The 23,836-nt window shown below is 44.7% G+C and overlaps 1 protein-coding gene across 2 annotated transcripts; it reads right to left on the minus strand.

The window, feature by feature from the left end:
- Positions 1-878: 878 nt before the first annotated feature.
- LOC135387924 (transketolase-like) lies at positions 879-14,903 on the minus strand. 2 transcript variants are annotated; one of them, XM_064617137.1, is made up of 10 exons: positions 14,768-14,903; positions 4,379-4,708; positions 3,459-3,650; positions 3,250-3,377; positions 2,951-3,150; positions 2,725-2,889; positions 2,498-2,654; positions 2,200-2,414; positions 1,741-1,957; positions 879-1,212 (listed from the first exon to the last, which is right to left on the minus strand). In XM_064617137.1, the coding sequence occupies exons 1-10, from the start codon at positions 14,872-14,874 to the stop codon at positions 1,040-1,042; spliced, it is 1,884 nt and encodes a 627-aa protein (XP_064473207.1). In that variant the 5' UTR covers positions 14,875-14,903; the 3' UTR covers positions 879-1,039. The 2 variants fall into 2 exon arrangements, with proteins under 2 accessions (XP_064473207.1, XP_064473208.1); XM_064617138.1 differs by lacking the exon at positions 14,768-14,903 and adding an exon at positions 6,543-6,774.
- Between the last annotated feature and the right edge of the window lie 8,933 nt (positions 14,904-23,836).

Consider the following 23,836-nt stretch of genomic DNA (forward strand, 5'->3'; position numbering starts at 1 on the left):
TCCCTCACACACCAAGTAAAACCGTGAAAATTACTGATGCGGACCTTGCTTTACAGGACCAGACAGGGGAGCTCTCTGCAATACGTAGCACTCTTCCACCAACACAGGAAACCTGTCAGTTTGACAGCTCCACTCAGTAGGTAACCTCATCATAGGCAATAGCCTGAATTACAAACACAATATCTGTCAGGAAGGAATATCAGAAATGTTAGCGGGCAGTTTGACTCATTGCAGACGTAATTATTTGCAGAAACACATCCTCGTCACCGTTGCAAACGTTTTTGGCCCCCACTACACTTAACATCCCGCAACTATTGGTATTTTAGTACGTATATGATCCATGTACGCCAATAGAAACCGAGAGATACCCAAGCCGTGTCGGGTGGGGTACGGCCACGGCATTTGCGCTGTTCATGCACACAAAATAGCTGAAAAAGTAGATTTGCAATCCGGTCTATATATTGTCGTATGTTAATCCGGTAGGAACATCGATAGGACGTATATTAGACATCGCAATGCCTCACAAGCACGTCCACTGGCTGTGACAAATGTCCAGCTGTTACATCCAGAGGACATGCATTTATACAGTTATGGATGAGCTTCCGACGATCCATTCCCAGTTAGCTGAACATATCCGGATGTCTACTAGACATCCAAAATATCCACGGTGTACCATCCTCTGAATGTCCATTAGACGTTTGTGGTTTACTGGGAAGGCATATGTAATTGGAGTGGCAGATCTGAGGTTCACCCTAAGCGCAAGGTTTACCCTAGTATTGCATGACTCACTCTGCAGTGAGACTTCCCCCCCACTCGCCTCCCTCCTGATGTAGACCCATTCCCATCAACACACGCTTTTGCATTGCAGAAGTGACAAGTTTTGTAAGTAAAATATTTAATGACTCGGGAACAGGAATTTGCCAAAATAAGGACACAATTGAGTACTAACAAATGTATAATTTACAAAGGGCAGCAAAAAAACTGCACAACAAAACAGATTCGTCCGTGGAATAGCTGGGGAGTTCCGTCCTAAAATGCCCTACTGGTTATGGAATCCCTTGACTGCATCCGCAATACATTCGTCGGTTAGGCTGTATTTGGCCAGGAGCTCTCGACTCTTGCCGCTGCGTGGGATATCCGTAACGGAAATACGTTTGACGATCACGTCCCTCTCTAGTGACACTGCAGAACAGACAGCTTCAAATATGCCGCCTGCAAAGAGAGCGAACCAGCATATTGTTAAAGGAGCGAGGAAGTGACAAGTAACATCGCTCAAAACCCTGTGTCATTCACCAAGCAGTCACCACGCACAATATTATCGAGGTGTGATCTATTGATGCGCAATCAAATTTACAAAAGACCTAGGGAGAATAGCTATCAGCCCGGCCAACCTTCTCGCGTGACGTCGGCAGACCTGCATGGCATTGGCCTGTGTGGGAAGCAGCAGGAAGTGCTAAAGTCACCAAGTGACAGACTTTCCTCATTCACTGACACGCTCTTTGAACTAGTGGACGATTTCTAGGGAGGGCGCAGATCAGAATAATCGCGCGCGCGTGCTCTACAGGTCGGCTGCGGTCGGTTTTTTTTTTTTTTTTGCAATGGAGCTTATTGGAAGAGGGTGGAGGTTATTGCACTGCACCCCACTTTAAAGATCCATGCGTCCAGAAGCGCAAGAAAAAAAAAATCCATATGTGGAAAGGCCTAGTCTTTCAGAAGTGCACCTTTGAAAACTAGACCCACCTTCAGGATAGTGGTCTTCGACAGTTAGGATCCTCCTGCCGGAGGCAGCAGCATGAGTCAGTATTCCAGCTCCATCGATGGGCTTCAACGTAAACAGGTCCATGACACGAACATTGATGCCTTCTTTTTTGAGAAGCTCTGCAGCCTTCACAGCCTCGTGCAGCGTAACACCCGAAGAGATTATCAGCACTTTGTCATTGTGACTTTGCAGGACCACCTGGAATGGAAGGCACGAATCAGAGGCATGAACAACACAGGTGGAGAGCAAGTGAATGCAGGCTACTCGAAGGTATGCCCCCTTTGGTTAATGAGAAGGATAGTAAAAAAAAAAAAAGCCTGTGGAGTTCCAAGAGGAATAGCGTATGTTTATCGCACAGACTACTATCTATGACGCCCTGCATACTGATACAGTACCCTTCCTTATATTTACGATGGTCATAACATGTACGCGTTACGCACCTTGGCCTTTCCGATCTCGAAATGTTCGTCATTCTTGTAGAGTATTGGCGTTTCCGGTCGAGATGTACGAATGAAGGTTATTCCGCGGTAGTTGGCAGCGAGCTCACAGGCACGCTCGCAGGACACGGCATCACTTGGGTAGAATACGACGCTGTTGGGAATGGTACGGAACATGGCGAGGTCTTCCAACGCCATCTGAGATGGACCGTCCTCACCTGAAAATCAAAGGGGTGCACGGTTGGAAAAACAGGCCTTGTCTAATCATCGATACGTCAAGACAATGTTAACGAATACGGACCTATAGAAACACCGGCGTGGGAGCCAACGCACTTTATGTTGGCTTGGGAGATGGCTCCCATTCGAAGCTGGTCGAAGGCACGCGTAAAGAAGGCAGCAAACGTGCTCAGAAATGGAACTGTACGCCCTCGGCAACCGCATCCAACAGCCACGCCAACCTTAAAAAAACGTTTCGTATAGAGCACGGCCAAGTATCTACACAATGCCATAGCAGGATCGTTTCTTTACCAGATTTTGTTCAGCAATGAAGCACTCGATGAAGCGATCGGGGAACGCCTGGCGGAACTTGTCCGAGTAGGTGGAATTCTTTGTATCGCCATCCATGGCTACAACTCTAGGATTATTCTTGCCAAGTTTCGTAAGGGCAGTGCCGTAGGCCAAACGTGTAGCGACCTAAGAATTGAAAATGGTAAAGTCTGAAAGCTGTGGTGGGCGCACAGCGAACAGTCTGTACCTTCTGGTCTGGCTTGTAGCTGGGAGGTTCCGAGAGCTGAATGTTGTCGATGTCGGCGGGTCCGGGTTCGTCAAGAGGTGCCTTGGGCTTGAGGGTTGTTGGGCCCTTGTTGACGATCTTGCTTTCGAGGTCTGCAATAGTTTTCTTCGCCATCTCCTCATTTAGGGGCTTACCGTGCCAGTTGTCAGCATCTTCAATGCCTACATAGCACGAATGGGTGCCCACAATTCGTAAATTCTGTTCTAAACCTTTGAGGAGTAAAACCATTTACAAGTTTAAATCAGGTCCGGAACAGTTACCTTGAATGCCCCTTCCCTTGAAGGTCTTGGCAAGAATAGCGGTCGGCTTGTCTTTGACCTTCTCAGCGTCGCTGAAGGCCTTGCAGAGCACATCCACGTCATGACCGTCGACAACGTACGTGTTGAACCTAAAGCAAAGAAAGGCATCGAACGTTAGTTGGAACTAACGGATCGAAGCCCACTTTCGGGAACAAGAGCAACATGCATACCCGAAGGACTCGAGTCGTTGCTTGTAGATCTCCATCTGATGCTGGAACGCAGTGGGCTCACTCTGGCCAAGACGGTTGATATCGAAGATGGCCACGAGGTTATCGAGCTTGTAATAGCCAGCGAAGGAAAGGGCTTCCCAGATGGAACCCTCGGCAGATTCGCCGTCGCCAATCACACAGTACACCCGGTAGCTAAAGAACACCAGCAGTCCTTTGAGTTAGCAGGGCATATGCACATCTCACATGGAACAGACCTGCTATCGTACGACAGAGAATTATACGTTTCTGCGCTTGTTTTAAGAGCGCCAAGCTGACCATGAGCGCTGGTAAGCCAAGTGTTGTACGACTCATCATCGAGCAGCTACTTTGGATGCTATATTCTGGAGGAAGCATTCGCTTCAACTATCGGAAATACAAGACTTATGCAGCACCAACACTAGCACAGACATGCCGTTAGGTACAGTTCAGGTGGTACCCAAAGGATACAGAAGCTGTTAGTTTCCAAGAAATTGCGTTTGGGAAAAATCACAATGCGCCTTTTCACCCCTCTTCGATCGGACAATGTAAGCAAGACTATTTTGTGACCCAAGGGGAACATTAGGCCTTTGGTCAGGTCACTCACATTAAGACCCAATATGTGACAGTCCAGCAGCCTCAGATAACTTACCGATATGGTGTATGCAAAAAGAAACGACCCAAGCAGCAAAATGTACTGAAAGGCGAGTGCAATAGGGGTGGACGGGTAGGTGGAAGGCCTTGAACAAACTCGTGAAACTAAAGAACACCGATAAGACACATACCGTCCACCCCTGTTGCACCCGACTTTCAGTACATTGTGCTGCTTGGGGAAGTTCTAAATTGACATTTCAGTTGATTACTGAAATGACTAGCATGGTTTTGTTGAGGGAGGCACACCATACCTCGCTTTATCGAAATGCTTGCCGGTGTAAGCCATTCCTGCAGCAACGCTCAGACCCTGGCCGAGAGATCCAGTGGCAACGTCGACGAAGTTCAGCCGGGGAGTCGGGTGGCCTTCTAGATCGCTGTCTATCTTCCGCAGGTTCAGAAGATCTTCGTGGGGGAAAAGACCGGCTTCCGCCCAGGCAGCGTACAGGATGGGTGCAGAGTGGCCCTTGGAAAGCACGAAGCGATCGCTGGCAGGATCGCGGGGAAACTCCACACGGTAGCGCATCGTGTTGAAGAACAGTACGGACATGATCTCTGCCATGGAACAGCATGATGTCGGGTGGCTGGAAATACGAGTCAAGCGTGCAGTGTTAAAAGAAGCGAGAGAAAAAAAAATAAATGACAGTACGTTGTAAATATGGGAGGAGACATTGGGGAAGTTTAACAAATGGGAAAGAACAGGAAAAATGAGAGGTACGAGCTCCAAGAGGTTTCTGGACCTGAAAACTAAGCTACAAATTACAAAAGAAAGTAACTTGAGTAACGAGTTATCCAAACACTGGCCTAATTGATCTGAACGTCCAAGGGCAAGGAATAAGACACTTCAATTGTCAAAGATGCTTGCAATGGCACCACAGACATGATACAAGATAGTAAGCAATGACGCCAACAGCCAACAATCACCACGAACAATTTATCCACCTGGTATGGAGTAAGATGCTTACATACGTTCAGTTGCAGAACCGAAGTAATTTCGCGCAATTTATTCCTCTGTAATAACGGACACATCGCTCGTTCAGTTCTGTATTAGTTACAATACGTCCCAATGCATACCACGCCAATATACAACACACGATTCCCAAAGTATATACAAACTCCTTTACAACGAAACTCAGGGGACAGCAAAAAAAAAAATCGCAGTAAAGGTATTTTCGTTAAAAATGATGTCCATTATTAGGGCTCCAGCGGGACCGCAAAAAAATTTGCTGTAGTGGTATTTTCGTTAAAAATGTGTTCGCTATAAAGGAGTTTGACTGTAGCCGCAAAAATACACTAAGCCTTTCCCCAATCATCCAGTATTGCTGCCTACCACTAGTTCTACGTGATAGAACTTAGATATTCCTACCAATCCACCTCGTACGGTATATGGGTGAAGGAATATCGCTACAGAAAAATCATTCCATTCGTTTCCCCTATCCGGACATTCTAGAAACAATGAAACTGAGCCCTCAAAGCGTTATCATTGCACTACCGTCTGGACCAGTAGCGATAACATGTCCCGACTCTTGGAGCAAGCTGAATAGAGAAATCACTACAGATAAGCACCAAGAAGGCGATGCGTAAACCTGGAAGGAACTAGAACGCCTGATATATAGCCTATAAAAAGACGACCTTCACCCTGTAATGATTACATCTGCCACTGAGCATCCGCGTGTTTTCCCGCAAAGCAAGTCAGCTACATGTCGACGTAACAGGAACGCGAAAACCAAGCAATTTTATAATTTAGTCCAGCTTTTTTCATTTTACAGTCTTCAGCTAGAACATATACGCACACATACAGAGGCAATGTCGCCCACCATCTCCATTTTTTTTCTTTTAAAAATCAATCAATGACGCCCACCGTCAATACCCACCTTTGCCCCTATTGTCTTCTGAAGTCATCGGATTAGATTGCTTTAGGGAATCACTTCATAGAGAATTTGATGAAAATCACTTTTGTGAGCCTTGACTGTAGGGCTATAGCATATATTCGAACACGTGAAACTGGTAGAGTCCTCTAAAAAGGTTTTAGACGAGACGTAAGAAAAGTATAACGTAAAGTAGGCTTCTAGGGGAGGCCAAGATTCATGATGTGCATGTATTTTCGCAGTTCAGTTAACCGTAACGGCAGGCGAAAGCGTTGCATTTTCCGAACGACAACGCAGGTTAGCGTGTAGCCGAGCAGGTTAGTAATGCGCTTGCTACTGTTCATCAGCTTGATGAAGTCCTGTCCCATACTGCTTCAACCGTGACAACACGTGCGACACATACACGTTTGCAACAGCCTCAGCAACGCGTCAAGTTGTCAACGACAGCGCTCTTAATGCAACAACAACGGGGCACCTGACATTATTACAGCATCTCGCAGAAAAAACCCGGCAGTTCCGCTCACGTGAAGCTAGTCTGGGCAAAGCTTACCCGCTTTTCGAAGCAGACGTTGCTTGAATGCTCATAATCCTCAACCTGTTCGCAACATCCTTCAACTGCTGAGACTTGTGCGGGTCCAGAGCCATTGTTATTTCCACCTCAAACGGAAGGCTGCCGCTACTACAACTGTACTTATCGAATGCGACTCCGGCGCACGACAGAAAATATTCACCGTCTGCAGCTCCACTTCCTCGTAACCGGCGTGCGTGAGTGACGGTCGCCCTCCCTTTCCCTGTTCTTTTGAAGCAGTTTGCGCGCCGTGCGATAATGATCACATGACGCGATCTTATCGGCCAATGGGTGGGCAGGGTGCGAGCAACGGGAGATATACAAAACGCGTGAAGCAGCACTGCATGATCATTTCCCAAGGAGCACGATGTACTGAAAGTAAAGTTGATGTCCTCAGGGTGCTGTCTTAGCTGTGTGGTGCTTGATTTCCTGTATCTTCTTCTTCGAAAAAATCTAAGTAAATCTTCGAAAAAATAACAATAATAAGAAAGAAACTCTACCTACCGATCTACCTCTACGCATTCGCCCTTTCAGTGTGTTGCGCTGCTTTTGTAAGGTAAACATTCTCTATACTTGAAATGCCTTGGGATGTACATGCTGTGTTATAACAACACCTGCAATTGTATAATCAATCCCCGTTTCGCTCTGGCTCAGAAACCTATATACATATTCCAGTAACATGTGGAATATTAAATATGTTCAGAACTCGCGAAGTTGATCAGCGTATTTTATGATTTCGTCAACATTTCGAAATACTTGTGACTATACTATAGCTGGAAGGGAGCCGATCGATAAGACATATAACGCTAGTATAACACGAATAATTTTTATTTTCTATTTAGTAAACCTAATCTAATTTTCTAACTAGCCGCAGCCAGTGGAACTGGTTGCTGTATTTGCAAGACACCTCCGGCCTAACGCCCCCAATGCACAGGGAATTTCATAACATTAACCTGCTTGGGAATACATGCCTCCGAACCTTTAGGGCAAGGAAATTCACGCCAAATGCATATTTTTTTAAATGCGTTTTAACGGACATCCCAACTTTTCTCTACACATTATCAATCACATTTCATCATCACTTCTCCTTCATTTATTGTTGTTGTACCAATCACAACGACAATATTTAAACCATGTTTCGTGCATCATATAATTGCATATTTCGACATGTTTCCTCCTGATCGTCATATAATATGACGGTCACTTGTATGCTGTCATATTTCGGCACCGTTCGATTGCATGATACTCTCATATTTCGGCGCCATTTGAGCAGATTTTTTTTTTAACATTTTCCGTTCCCTTTATTTTGCCGCTGCTCGTGATATTTCAAAAGGACTAAAAGTCATAGGACTAAAACCCGTGTTCTAGCTACACATCTACTATGTGGTGCTTCTATAGGCACATTCGTACTGCGAAATCAGTGGATTGGGCAACCACCAACAGATTACACGACAAGTAGTCAGCGCGTTCAAGTTGCGCTGGACAAAAATAAGGGGGAGGGGGATATGTTTAATAGAGTGAAAAAAAAAAAAAGAAGAAAACGGAAATGTCAGCCAAGCTATTGCCAGCTTGCTATTCCGAAAAAGAAACTGAATAATAAACTAAAAGAAAGACAAAGAAAGGAACTGAAAAATAAACAAATAGAAAGATGGGAAATAAAAAAAATAAGGGAATTACATTCTTGTGGTCTGTGAGCGCCGTTCTAGAAGGCAACGATTTTTTTTTTAATTCGGTGTTAGCTCCGCGAAGCAACTGTGGCTACGAGCGGCGTACAGACGTGGACAGATGGAGAGAGCACAGCAAGTAGAAGTGGGAGACAGGGGGGGTTACTATGCGTCCTGGGCCGACTTCAGGGGGAACTGTGCCGACATTCGTCTCGAAAGTGTTCGGAAAACCCAGGGAAAGCCTCAGACAGCACAGCCGATGACAGGATTCGAACCCGTGCCACCTCCCAGTCTCGGCGTGAGAAAAGCGATCATCCTAACCACTATGACACGGGAGCTCGGAAAGGCAGCGAACAGTATACAACAAAGAGCTGTCTCCACATGGGGGTGGGGTGGGGGGTGGGGATATATTTATTAGAACAAAGAAAAAAAAAAGGGGGAGGAAAGGTATGAGCCAAACGGGAAGTCGGCTTGCTATTCCGTAAAGGAAAAAGAAAAAGAAATAAAAGAATACAATAAATAAAAACAAAAAGAATTAGGACAATAACAACAACAACAACATAGGTGAATGGATGATGATGATGATGTGGGATGTTTCCCTGCGTTGAGTGCAGGACCCTAACCCATTCCAAAAAGGTTCACATGAAAGGATGACGAGGGAAGGAAATCTCTACAGTTCGTGAAGGAGACCGGTGGCCCTCAGAAAGGAAAGAAAAGCGCCAAGTGCACGGCACTGATGTCCAGGGGAAGAATTAGGAAATAAAGTATGAACTATACCAAACGGTGAAAGAATAAGGATGAGATGGATTAAAGAAAAAGATGACTTTAACAAAAAAAAAAAAAAAAGACATACCAGTTTAACATGGCCGGTATGAGCTATAGGCGTCAGAATAACATTCATCGACACAGTGCACATTTTCGCGGTAACAGGTGAAATAGGAAATTTTTATAATTGCCCCACGTAAAAATGCATGTAAATGCAAAATGCAATGTATGTGTGTTCACTTTTTGAAACCTGATTATGGTTATACGGCGGCTTACTGCAATGACGGACTGGGAATGCCTGAGTGCGCACACGTGAACGAACGTTCCAACTGCCAATAAGGAATGTGCATCTTCATTAGTAGAACGTTTTTTTTTATAGACAATTTGGGTACGGATAGAGGTTCCGAGGTACGCAAAAGCTTCTACCCCCAGCAGCTTTCCCGGCATCACAATATTTCTGCACATCTTCTGCATAGTTAGACGTCTCGAGCCACATATTTGCATGCATATTTTGTAAGCTTTTTGTGCATAAAATCCCGGGCCTTAACATTATTATCATCAGATTACATGCCAGAGTTTGCACGTCGTTACTCAGCATACCGCGGGCACTGGGACGACAGACATAAACCACCGTTATCGATCACAGGACAACAAGACTGTTCGGAACGAGACGATAAATACGTCTGAGGTATTCTTATCTACTCCTCTGCAATGCGGCAGTCCGCGAACGTTGGAGGTAACTTACAGGAATAACTGAAACGGAACCGTAATTAAGATCATACGCGCAGAACCAGTTCCTATGTGCCATGTATACTTCCTAGTGGATATGCTTTTCATTAGACAAGAGGCGGAAAAACGCGCTGCATGACGAACACAGGTGCACAGCCCATAGCTAGCTATAGCTAGCTGGGTGACATGGTATATGGTGACATGGTGACATGGTATATGGGTGACATGTTTACGAGTAGATATGAGGGACACAGAGGGGAAGAGGGAAAAAAAGAAATGGAGAAGGTGAAATCCGAAAGCTTCGTTTTTGAGAACTTTCACTTTGAACCCTCGTTGCCCATATACACAGTGCATTTTTTAATGCCTCTCTTGTGTAAATATCTTGTGCTATGAAACACACATTTGTTGTGCGAGTTTCATACCATACTGAACAACAACAACAACAATAAATGAAGAAGTGATGATGACATGGGATGTTTCCCCGTGGTAGCCACAGGACACTACCCCATTTCACAGTGGTTAATATGAGAGGATGAATTATGGTGAGAATGAAGCACCGACAGGTCGGAGTTGAAGGTTGCTTCGTAAAACACCCTTTGCAAAAAGCACCATTTTAAAAGGCGTATGCTACACAGACATTTCAGGAGGGAGATAGGTGCATATATTTCATTTAAAATACCGCTTCAGAGGCGTGTTTTGCTAACACTATTGTCAAAAATGTTATTGCGCCGTTCAGATATGCCTGCGGAATGGAAGACGTGCTTACTTACAAAAATGTCCTTCATTATACGTTGAAAGGTCTAACAAATATACCGTGTACTCCCTTTATGCCATGTTGATAGCGGTGTTAAGCTCAACCGGGAAATGTCAGATCTTATCTGCCGTAAAACATTACCGATTATATTTGGTTACTCCGCGTCATAGCGCCGCGAGGCAACTGGGGCTATGAGCGGGGTAAGGACGTGGACGGACGTAGAGAGGACAGCAGGAAGGAGTAGGAGATTAGGGGACAGGGGGTTAGTAAGCGTCCTGGCCCGACTTCAGGGAAAACTGTTATAAAGGGATTCGTATCGTAACCACAAAACTTTTTCTTCGTTATCAACTTCAGAACTTTGTTCCGTCTCGCGTTTTCGCGCCTTCTCTTCCGGGAAATACGTTGCAGAGAAAGAGTCCATCCTGAGTCGACACACACGCTTCGACAATTTCCTTACACTCCTCCTGAGAATAGGTGCGGCGTTGACGAATCCGCCACACGTGCATGCAATATCGACCGCGATCTAAATTAATTAATTAACAAATATCTGGTCGTTCCAACATAGTTCTATACAGAGTTGTACGTAACGCGTTACTAGTAATCAATTACTTGTTTCAGTAATTTTTAACGTAATCAATTAATTTTGTGAGTAAGTAATTTTCCAAGTAATCTGATTACAATTTTCGGTAATCAATTACTGAGTATTCGATTACTTTTCTAACCTTCAGTCAACAATGGTGTCAACAATGTTGTGTACATATAGATGTAAATATGTATATAAATCTGAAATATATGCGTGTAAGTGTTTTGTATCTTGTTTTGAAATGTATTTGTGAATTTCACGTATCGTATATGTTAGTGTCTCATATTAGAATTTCCAACAAGAGCTGCATGGTTGCATTCGCTGCAGGCTTGTTGGCTTTAGTATGGCCCACAATATAAAAGTAACGGGAAAAGTATAGTAACGTATTACATTTTTTGATGAAGTAATTTGTAACGGTAAAGAATTACTTTTCGCTCAGTAGTAACAGTAATTGTAATCAATTACTTTTTTCGAGTAACGTGTACAACTCTGGTTCTATACCTTCCAGACGTGAACCATTACGCTGTTGTTTTGCCGTCCAGCAAAGCACAGCAATACGCACTCAATACCATTTAGGATACTAGAACGAGGTCGTTCCTTTCAGGCAACGGTTATGTAAGCGACGTGGAACGAATGTCGGGTATAGACCTTTCAAGCGCACGCCATTAACAGCCGGCGAGAGACAAGATTCGGAAAAGCTTGACCACGCTATAGCAGCCGCCAGCCAGCCATTCGAGGCATTTTCTTTTTTTTTGTTTTTTTTTGAGCCAGTTTCTTTCCGTGCGGTTGAACTGTCACAAAGCCGCGGGTAGGTTGCACAAATGACGATATACAGGGTGTTCAAAATTAAGCTTTCACTAGCACTTTATAAATAGGCGAACAAAAGAAAACTGGTGCTACCTTTTCTGTTCCTTGAGTAAGAAACAGGTGCTGCATAATTAGCAGCACCTGTGTCTTACACAAGTAGCGTAAAGTTATCATCCGGTTTCCTGTCATCGCTGTGTTTGCGTAGCGCTCGTGAAAGCTCAATTTTGAACACCCTGTAGACGTAACGTACGTGCAGAACTGAAATCACCTCTGTCGCTCGCAGCGTTAGGAGTACTTCGATTAGGTATACCAGAGGCAAGGGGCGCCGTCACGGGGGGGGGGGGGGGGCAAGGAGGAGGGGCCATTGCCCCCCCCCCCTCCCAGCTTCCAGATACGTAGGGCTTCTGAGCCAAGACAATGTATAGTTTGGGGCGCAAAAATTCTGCCGGAGTGGGAAACATTATGCCCCCCCCCCCCCCCACACACACACACCGGTGAGAATCCTGGCGGCTCCATTGACGAGAGGTCGCAGCCATCCGAGCTCTGCTTATGAATGGACGCTTCAACAAAAGGACGACGCGCAGGAGGCGTTGCCGGCTATGATGGCCATTCTATGTTCCTTTCCCAAAGGAGGTGGTTGAGCAGTAAAGCAAGATGCGAGAAAATTTCCACACTCTAATTTAAATGAACTTTACGATAGAAGTTTCCCTTTCAGTTTTAAATTTTTCACCTATACAACCTTTTCTCAGAGCTTTGCAGTGAAGAAATGACCTGTTGTCTCTCTCCCTTTCTCTCTGCACGTGCGTGTGCGTGTCTGTGTATCTAAATTCTGCACTCAAAGTTCTTTCCTTGCATATTGTTGCGCAACCCTGTTTCGGACAATGCTTCCGAAGGCTGGGGCTTCGTGCCTCTCCTGGCTGAAGTCAGACTTCGAGAATGCTCTGACACGGGTACAACGGTGAACAGAGCATTAAAACACAAACCAGCTGGTGTAACGATGTTGACGGTATCATTTCCCTGAGCTTGAGACGGCGGTATAGGGACAGCAACACACGTAGGCAGGACTAGACGGTATGCGATTACAACGGATGTCCGGTTAGGTGTCACTGCGTGAAGGAAACACAGGTACGCGACAGCCGTGGGAAACGGGTGTATATGGTGAGGTTATCCCTTGTTGTGCTGTGGGTCGGCAGAGATAGCTCTCACTGTAGTGCACTCTTCTATCAGATGTTATCAATAGTGAGTTTTAGTGCATCGTACGGTGTCGCTAGAGTTCCGAGATTTCGGGTTTGATAGAAAAACACCGAAAAATATACGCCGACTTTTTCGTCATTCGGTTTTAACCGAAAAACACCGAATAGAAATGAATGTCTGAGGAAAGGGTAGGGGGTATTAGTCGTTGCAATAAGCTTAAATGAGCGAGCTCTGCTTTCACGATTTAGGTACAGCTTGGGACAAAAGTTTACAGAACACCGGGTTGTCGCATTTCTCCAATGGAGCGACAACCTAGCAGCAAAAAGGAGTGGACATACATACTGAGAGATGGATAGAATAGCTCGCCACCCGTTTCCTATTCGATCGCTTTGCGATAGCTAGCAGGGAAGCGCTCCGATGAAGAAATACGCAGGTGCCGTGTTCCGTAAACTTTTGTCCCAAGCTGTACCACCACTTAGCTGTCGGCAATGAAGTCTTCCTTTTGTGATGTCTCGCAGGAACTAATTTTGTATTGGCCTTTGGTTTTAAAGGCTCCGCTGTGACGCACAGTTTTAAAATTACATTTTCGATTTATACTCGCCGATAACTGCTGGGTAATCCATGCACACGCCGGAAAAATCGCCGAAAAACGCCGATTTCACGAACATAAATAAACATCGAAAAACATACGCCGAATCCATCCTAAAATAAAAACCGAAAGCGCGGAACCCTAGCTCTCGCCTTTGCGTATACGTAAGGGATAGCGTTGATGGTTCTGCGCATGCGCAAAACATTAGCGCAGAGCCAACACGCTATCCCATACTTACTCAAATGGGATAGCGTACGAAGCACTAATATCCTGGATGTCTGCTGCCGCAGCAAATCCAACTACCTATATAACGAACATGAATAATATGATGTTTTATGAAGCGCCTGACGACGAGAGCCACCGATATTTCGAACAGAGAGACTGCCCTTTCCTTCAGGGCGAATTTTCTCGAAACTCGAAATTTCGCGACGCCGAATCTCAGCGAAATACTACGACGTGCACACTCGTGAAACATGTGAACTAGCTCGCTCATATACACTGTGTTTTCTCGCTCAAAAAGGACGAGATGCCAGCACGATCACTATAACACGTTCGCTCTACGCTATAGCGAGTCTCTTCGAGTCTAGCGAGTATCTTCCAGTTTCCCTCTCCTATAGCAGTTTCTAAGATTGCCAGTTTCGGCTCCGTTTTACGCGAAACTAGCTCTGAGCGCAGCAACAGTCTCACAACACTGGTTTTCACTTGCGCAGCAGTTTTTCCTTGTCTAGCTCCTCACCATACACTCTTCACGTTACCTACAGATGACGTTCTAAAAAATCATGCCCCAATGCAAACTGAAATAAAGAGCCGATTATTAAGCAACAGAAACACAGCGACGGAGAGTCTAAACTATACACAAGCTTTTGTTTAGTGTCGAATGCACCGGCGTGCGTGCCAGAAAAGCACGTGCTCTAATTAACGCCCACTTCGAAATATGGCTCGGCTATGCAGGAATCCAATACGACCTTTGGTTACTTTCGCTAAAGAAGGCAGCCTTTTCCCCCATTTATATACAACGACATTCAACCGGATACAACGAAATCCGCGTGCAACTCGCCGGCAAGCGAATGAGCCGGAAACCCAGTGGAAGGATACGCGACGTTGAAAATGTTTTCGTCTCACCCTGATTTGCTCGCGCAAGTAGACTTGATACTCCAGATTCTTAACTTGTTGGCAATATCTTGCAATTCCTGAGTTGTGGAAATATTTGGCCGACTGAAATCCGCCATGTTTAAAGCCGTTGCTACAGGAGGGTATTTTCTTTCGCGCGCCCTCTCTCCGTGAGCGAATGGGAGTTGCGCAGTCGCGTTCTGCGCAGGTCGTAATTACGTCGACTAGACGACTAGACTCGCCGGCCGGCATTCCAGGAAGCTTACGACGTCATTTGTTGACGTACTGTTGCTGTTGGTATTCGTTAGGCGTCTGCTTCCACAAAAATTTTCCTTCTTGTGTTCGTGTGCTGTTGTGAAATCATCCCAGAAACATGGAACATTTATATTTTCGCACGCGTTGTTGGGATGTTACGATGGGAATATAGAAGCAAGTGCATTTCTTTTCACGCTGTCTCTAGGGCAGCTATAGACAAACACACACACACACGAATTTATATACAAGAAATGCAATTTTGTATAGATGATTTCTCTTTGTTTCATCTTCAGTTAAATTGAGCACATACAAATATGTATTGCTATGAAAGTTTCGAACCATCGAGATCTTGCGCGCCATCTGTAGCACAACATCAGTGGCGACGAGAGCGCGTCACAAATTGCCATCGATAGATGGCGCTACGTCCTACAAAGTCCGCTGAATGTGTCACTCTACCCTCAATAGATGGCGCCTTGATACAAGCATCGACTCGAGTAACGTGAGAGAAACTGATGTTCTGAGGCTGGAACAACATAGAAGGGACAGATACAAACAAAGCCTCAAATTGCCTAAGAAATCAACGATGAAAGATGAAAGTCACTGAAAAGGTCAAAAGTCACTTTCATCTTTCATCGAGTAACGTTTTCAGAATTCGATCGCAGAGGGCTCTGGTACTCTAGTAATGATGGTGTCTTCGTCAATCCTGCCAATATAAAACAGACTCAATGGTCACGTCACCATTTCTATGCACGATACTGTTCAAATTCTATCATACATCCGGAGCAATCCTCTCACAGTGTTTTTTTTTTTTTTTTTTTCTTGCTGTACTTTGAAGTGCTCCCCATGAACTAAAATGCCGTTCCTTTCTTCTTGTTCTATTTCTTCTTGTTCTTCTTTTTTTCTTTTTCTTTTACAACACTTCATGCCTGGCCTGGACTTCCCTGCGTCGAGAACATGGTGGACTACAATTTGAGTCAATTAAACTATGGCATGAACAAAAAATCCAGCTCCTTGCGAACAATACTCCTGGAGCAATCGTTTTCCAACCCTCCATCATCGGCATTTTTTTTTCCGAATTATATTTCCCTCATTTCCCTCCTTCTGCATGCCGATACAACGTGTGACGTCACAGCTCCTTCATCAACGCGAACAGAATTAACATCTTATTCCCCTTACCAGGGTCATCAACACAACCTGCCAGACAAGCACATCCCACCGCGTAAACACGAAGAGTAAGTCTTCATCTCTTTATTAACGAAACAAGCAAACCCACTTCTCGTATACTTGCATATTCTTCGCGCGTGCGCACAAAGCGTCGGGACAAGATTTATGGCCCATAAAACGACACTACCATCTACTATCCGAAACAAAAAAGGGCTCTTTGCGCGGCCAATGGCAGCGGCAAGAAGCATCACGTGACGACGATATCGAAGCAGCAGACGACGCCTTTATTTATAGACCTATCCGTCCACCATGATCGCGGTGGGCGATAAAATCCGCCGCTCTGTTTGATCCGCTCCAAGTCTCGTCTACGAAATTGGGTTTCAAATTAATAACCCGACTGCGCAGTTTTAACGAAGGGGAGGTGACTGATACATGACTCGAGTGTACGTATTTCGGAATTTTGATCCACAAAAAAAAAAAAAAAAAAAAAACGAGACTGAAGGAAATGCTCAGAGATATTGAAGAGATACGAAGGTAGACGTTTCGGATGAAAATTTGAAAGACAAGTGATGACGCAGTCAGTCGTAGATTTGCGCTTTCAGTGTTTCTGTGAGGCGTAGATGAACTATATTACTCGACGGGTATTTCGACCAAAATAAATTTTAAGAAAGTTGACTTTGGTTGTGTCTGGAGGAAATGTGTGATGCTATCAACGGTGCTGGTGCACTCTGAAATTATCTGCTCTAATCGTACCATTATTAATGGTTGATTGATCAACTGAAAAATAAAAATATGTGGATGTGATGCTTCATTCACCGTTTGGACGCGCATGTATTTCAGCTTAGTAGCTACGCTGATACGGCTAGAAGTATCGAAATGATTTTGAGATGTGATCATTATTGCAGTCCGAATGGAACAAATTTGAACAACTCTTGTTTTCAGATTAATCGCATCATATTTGATAGTTATCAGCATTATACTTCTTGTTTTTGTACCAAAGATTTATAATACATTTCCTTCTTATATCAACAAGAACAACAACTCTATTTTAAGATGGCGAATGCGGAATTTCACCGCCAGAGGCGATACTGTACCCCACTGCCGGTGGTGATGTGGGAAATGAAATAAAGAGCCCCTTCACAATAACGATGCTCAAAAGAGATTTGAGCGCAGAGCGTTTCTGGGCTGGATTCGGCCAGGGACCAATCAATTTGTATAGAGAGAAAGGGCGACAGTCCAGCTGACTAAGAGACCCGGAGAGTGTGGTTCGGGAAGGTTGGCTTCTGATATATCAAGACGCGGGCTCCGCAGTGAAAACACCTATACAACGGTCCTATACCTATACCCTATACCTATATATAATACCTATACCCGAGTCCACCATAATGCTTTGCCATGTATTAGTTCCCATGCCAGTTTTTTCCTAAAAATGTATTATAGTTCTGGTAGCGCTGAATCGCCCACCTCATCATCATCATCATCCAATGTATGTGTGTGTGTGTCTGGTGACCGGTGCAATGACACTTCGCTTATCTGAGGGTAGCAGCTCTTATCGTACCCTATACTAATGAGTGTAAAGGCCTTGTCCTTATGTAGCGAACCAGTAAGGATATGTTAAGGGCAGTGCCTCAGGACGAGATATTTCGATATATATAGATAGACGCCGATATTTCGAACAGACGAACAGCATCTCTGTTCGAAATATCGTGGCTCTCGTCCCAAGTCTCTTCCCTTCAGATTTTTCTGCTGTAAATCTGACACCGTATACAGAAGACCGTTTTGTAAAAATTCTGAATGACGTGTTTTACAATTTCAGAAGACAATATTCGAGAGAGAGAAAAACAAAAAAATTGCGTATTCGAGAGGAAGCACCGTTTCAAAAATTGCAAACTGTACAGGGAACACCATACCAACCATGGCATATTCCGCGGAAAACACCATACCATTAAAGGAATACGCATCTTATGATGAAAGATGAAAGTCACTGAAAAGGTTAGCCAGCTGTAGGACTCGAACCGACATCTTCTGCATTATCGGTCTAGGGCTCTACCAATTGAGCTAAGCTAACACACCTCCGCAGCGACTTCCAAGGTGCGTCATCTGAAGGGACAAACCAGCCACTCTTTCTCACTCATCCTCCTTTCACTTTTACATTTTTGCTCAGTCATATACACACATTCATACGACGGGATCGGCGCAAGCAGCAACTGTTGAACATGAGAGAACCCATGTTCTGAGGCTGGGACAACACAGAAGTGCTTTTGTATGTATTTGTCCCTTCTATGTTGTTCCAGCCTCAGAACATCAGTTCTCTCACGTATCTTATGGAAGACACCGTTCCTATTTCAAAGGGCATATCCTACAGCGAACACTTTAAAGGGCAACAGTTTACAGGAAACACACCTGCTCTCGACCGACTAGACAACCGCGCATCTTTGACCTCGTAAAAGTGCTGGTTCCTTGGTCACCTGACAGGAGGGATATGCTGCCTTGTCAGTGCTTGTGACATTTACTCAGAGCAGTGCGCTGGAGTCAGTCTATTAGGACCGTGTGATTCATTGTGCGTTACGTTAACCGATGATTTTGCGTTTGGCCGACATTTATAGTGAAAACGGTGTGTTTTTCTTTTTCTTTTTCCATGGGCTTCGCGGGGGGGGGGGGGGGGGTTCTGTTTATGGGAATAGCCGAATTTGTCGTGTGACGAATTCAACCTCCCCTTATTATTATTTTGTTTTTTTTTTCTGCCAACATCAACATCAACAGATAACACAATTTCACAGGGGATGGTTTCTGGCGGGTGTTTTGCACACAGCATTTCCACCACTGTTGTTATTACACCTTTCAGTTGAGTCTGTGGAACAATGAAGGCGCTTATTTGCAAAAACCTCCCCTTTTTACACGATGAAAGGCGTAAGACATTTACGGTGAACACCCGCAGAAGCATACCAGGCAGCCGTCCTCGTAGCATCGTCCCATGTCATCATTACTTCTCCTTCATTTATTGTTGTTGTCGTTGTCGTAGCAACACTATACGCATGTCGTGGCCACGACTTTGAAAGAGGGAGACATTTCACAGCTGACAGTTTCATATTGAGCTAAACAAGAATCGATTTTTTTATTCCTATGAAGCAAAAGCGTAGTTATTTTGTAGTTATTATGCAAAACTTGCGCAACACACATGAGCGATCACAGGGGGGATATATTTATTAGACGAAAAAGAAAAAAAAACGGGGGAGAGGTCAGCCAAACGAGACGTCGGCTTGCTATTCCAGAAATAAATAAATAAAGAAAATTCAGAAATAATAAATAAATAAAAAGAAAAGAAAATAATTAAAGGAACAAAGAAATAGGAAGGAATAAGAAATAAAGAAAGAAAGAAAATTAAGAAAATAAGAAAATAAATAAAAAGAAAAAGAATTAGGAAATAAAGGATAAACTAACAAATGATGAAAGAAGGATGAAGTAGATTAAAGACAAGGATGACAAAAAAAAAAAAGATGACTAACAAACGGTGAAAGAATGATGCGATGGATCACATCATTCTTTTCTTTTGACTTTACTTTTTGACTTTTTTTTGTCATTTTTTTGACTTTTTGACTTTTTTTATGACTTTAAGAGGAAAGCATGAGGTTAATGCGTTGAGGGTGAGGGTGAGCTGCAAGTACCAAAGTACCAAGCACCAAAGCGCGCAGCGCGGTACTTCGCGGCTTACCCCCAAAGCGCGCACTGCTAACAAAATAGAATGACACCGCGAAACGCACCCCATAGTTTTCCTTGTTTCCTATATTTCTCTGTTCCACAGCTTCCCGCTTGTTTTCTCCAGTTAGGACTCGCTAAATATAATTGATCGTTGTGAATGAACGCGTGCTCTCAACCCGATACACAGTATAGCGCGCACGTCAGCAAAAATTTCGCCAACGAAAGTTTCCGGAGCGCCGCAGCCATTAGTACGTAAATGCATCGAGCACATGCAGCATAACAAGCTACAATCTTCCACGGTATGTTCTGCTTTTGAACAAGAGCTCCAGGTCGTTAATTGCGAATCGATGCCGTCCCGTTGTATAGCTGCGTATACATAGACTTCGAAAACACGTTTCGGTAATTGCCATTTTTATCGGCGAACCGCCGCCTGTTCTGCGTGGATCTCTAGGGATTCGATATCTGGTGTGTTTTCGAGTTTTCGACTTCGACGTGCATCAATAGGAGCGATGTTGGTTACAAACTAAGAGAACTTGAAATGAGCTGGGGCGTTGTTTTGCTGTTGGTTCCGCATGGGTTGACTCACCCGGCAAGTCAACGGAAATAACGGGCAACTGAGGACGGGGAGAATGCTGGGAACGCAAAGATGATCCACGAATAATGCTGTGGATGTCCTCGCAAGTCACGTGGGAAGTGTGACAAGGATGAGCGTAACCGAAAGCTTTTTTGAAGGTTGCTAAAATGTAAGTTTTGTGACTCGAACCCGTGGCTCCGATGACTGCACAGAGCAAAAATCCTCTCCCAAGCAGCTGACGGTGATGTTAGGGATCTGGTTCTCCTTCCTGCTACAAAATTACAGCTAAACAATGCGATGTGATTGTTACTGATACATTTTGCGTGATGATTTGAGGTGTCATGTGAAACGTACTATGTAACTTTAATATGTAACATGAGGTGTATATGGTGTGAGGAGATGTTTGAGGTGTAGTATGTAACGTAATGTGAAAGGACGCTTTAAAGGTTGGTTCTCGAAGGTATTTAAGTATACGAAAATCGTAATCTACACAAAATATTAGACTAGTTTGTGCTCTTAGCGATCCGGGAGATAACGCTTTGATCTCGGGTGTATCCTTAATCTAACGTGGACTAGAATCTGGCAACTACACTGTAAACTGAAAAACAACCTTATGGGTGTAAATGGCTTGTCCTATAACTGACACCTCTTTTTACACCGTATGGTCTTAGAACACCCTTTTCAGAGGGTGTATTCTGTGTAAGACACTCTTTGAAATGGTGCTTTTCCTTGAAAATGCTTTCTTTTGCACCCTTTAAACACCCTTCTAGGAGGGTGTAAAGTTGTTAAACACCCTCCTAAAAGGGTGTTTAAAGGGTGCAAAAGAAGGCATTTTCAAGGAAAAGCACCCTTTCAAATGGTGTCTTACACAGAATACACCCTCTGAAAAGGGTGTTCTAAGACCATATGGTGTAAAAAGAGGTGTTAGTTATAGGACAGGCCATTTGCACCCATAAGGGTGTTTTTCAGTTTACAGTGAACGTCTCACGAAACCACCGAAAACGACGACATATTTCCTTTACCAGCCACCTGAACAGCCTTCTAGGCTGCTCTAAACTTTAACAAGATTCATCCTAACAAACACACATCTTCAAAACCCCTCCACCTAACCGTTCCTAAAGTAACTTGTGCCTCGGATGAAACTACATCCCCAAAACCTCCCCCTATAGAACAAACTTTCCCTAAAATTTTCTCCGCCTTCCTCTCGTCGCCATTCATTTCGATGCATGCACACAAAACCCTACTTGGCACATACGCGGCTTTAAGTCAAACGATGCGAGCGAAAGGAGGAAAAATCTTTCAGGGGCCGACAAAGACAAGGAACGAAAACGACGGCGGCGGCGCGCGCGCGCGCGAACCGCCCGAAAGCTTCATGCGGAGAGAAAACGTTGGGCGATGCGGCCGGGATCTCCTTATCAGCACGCCGCAGACATTGCGAGGAGGGAATGTACGGAATCCCTGAGAGTATGAAAGGGAGGGAAAGAGGGGGGGGGGGACACACAACAACAACGGAAGAGAAGGAATCCGTTTGGTCGGTCCGCATCGCAATGCGCCATCTAGCGGAGGACGCCATCATAAAAGGGGGGCGCTCTCTTCATCCCTGTCGTCTTCCCGAAAACGCCGTTATGTATTTATATAGATACCTCCTCCTCCTTCTTCTTTTATACATACACATACAAGCAGGTCTAGGCGTCTCCGAAAGAGTGTATGTTTGTGTATATAGGGAAAAAGGACTCCTTTTCTCCGGAAATAAGCTCGGGAAATGAGGAGACAACGAATGTTAGGAAAGAGCAGAGAAAAAAAAAAGGGATGGCACCCAAAAGGAACGGGATGCGAAGAAGACTTTTTGATTTCTTTCGATTTTTCCCTCTATCTTTCCTCATCTTCCTTTTTCTTCCCATTTTCGGGATGTATAGAATGGAACTGTTTGGAGTGTGTTTTCGTGTTTTTCATGCCTACTTTCGTTTTCTCTCTCCCTCTCATCTGCGTCGATTTCTGTTCGCCGACAAAAGAGTTTCTTGGGGTCGCAGTTTTCCCTTTTTTTTCCCGCTCTTTCCTTTTTTCCTTTCCTCGTTCTCGCTTTCTAGATTCGGTTTATATTTGGACATTCTGTGTACAGCTACCGCCTGTTCACTTTACGATAGAAATATGTACAATAACCTATCTGATCTGGTGCTGCTTCGCTGTACGCGTGGTTCTTGTATTTTCGTTTCTTTCATTCCCCCCCTCCCGACTTTCTGCGCGTCTGTTCTCTCACTATGTGCGTCGTTGCGTTACTACCGCCTATAGCGTTGCTGTGAATTCAAGGTGGCGCCACTGGCGGTGGCAAAGTGTAGCAGCTCTGTGGAACAGTTGGACGGGAAAAAAAACGAAAAGAAGGAAAGACAGAAAGGGGACAGAGGGCGGTCTTTTGAGCAGCAGCGGTTGCATTGAAGAGAAGAGCAGTGCTGTCCGCGGTTAAAAATTTATTAGGCTTACTACTAGGTTACAGCGACCGTGTCATTTGCGTCCCCCCTTCCTTCTCTCAATCAATTTGGGGTATATAGAGGCGGACGTAATCATCAGCCCGTTTACTGTTTATTCAATTGCTAAAATGTCTTGTACTCAAGCTTATTTTCGTAATCTTATACGAGTAGTGCACGTTCGACGGCGCATGTGTTCTGGCAAAAGTTATAACTCGACCATTATCGCCACCGTCATCAGCGCTTTGATTGTGGAGTTGTATCGCTGCTGTCGGCCGCTACTGCTGTAATAAATGGGCAATAGGTAATCCAAGTAGATGAACACATAAGGTGTGCCAGCCTAATGTGCTATACTGCTATGTGTCCGCTTCTGCCATTCAAAATTCAAATTTAAACTGTCCAATCATGGTCAAGGTCCCGCGGGCTATATGGTGCCCGAATACTAGCTCCCTCTGTGTAGGGTGGAGTCACCCTTTGTAGAAGCGAATGCCGCAAAGCCGCCATATTGACTCCCACGCTTACCACGCATGAATGCTGTGTACCGATTTCGCCAACTTTTTGAAACCTCCTTTCCTACGAATTTGCTCAACTCTAAAATGCGGCGTGTCGCTAAGCGTATCGCTACACTTTTGCGTGCGTATCGCGAGCTCTTACGTGGGAGTCAATATGGCGGAAATTCGTAGCAGACGACGCGGTTGTCTTCACCCTATGCAGGGGGAGCTACGTACTCTTGAGGCACCCTGCCACGGGCTGATGCGTAACGCCTCTAGCGAATCATAAGGAACGGACTTCCCATAGGAGTACGTTGCTGATTATGACGTAGTAAGTCGGTATCATCTGGTAGACTGGTAGTAGGTGGTGCATTGAAGCATGTAACGCTGTTGAGCAGCTTCGATAAAGGAGCCGTGCTCACAGTACGTGTGGTAG

This window comes from Ornithodoros turicata, chromosome 3 (assembly GCF_037126465.1).
Source record: "Ornithodoros turicata isolate Travis chromosome 3, ASM3712646v1, whole genome shotgun sequence".
Taxonomy (NCBI): Eukaryota; Metazoa; Arthropoda; class Arachnida; order Ixodida; family Argasidae; genus Ornithodoros; species Ornithodoros turicata.

Coding starts and splice junctions, on each gene's coding strand:
- LOC135387924 (XM_064617137.1), bottom strand. CDS start 14,874: ATGGCGGATTTCAGTCGGCCAAATATTTCCACAACTCAGGAATTGCAA. Junction 4,709..14,767: donor ACTTGCGCGAGCAAATCAGG/GTGAGACGAAAA, acceptor TCGTATTTCCAG/CCACCCGACATCATGCTGTT. Junction 2,655..2,724: donor TCATTGCTGAACAAAATCTG/GTAAAGAAACGA, acceptor CGTTTTTTTAAG/GTTGGCGTGGCTGTTGGATG.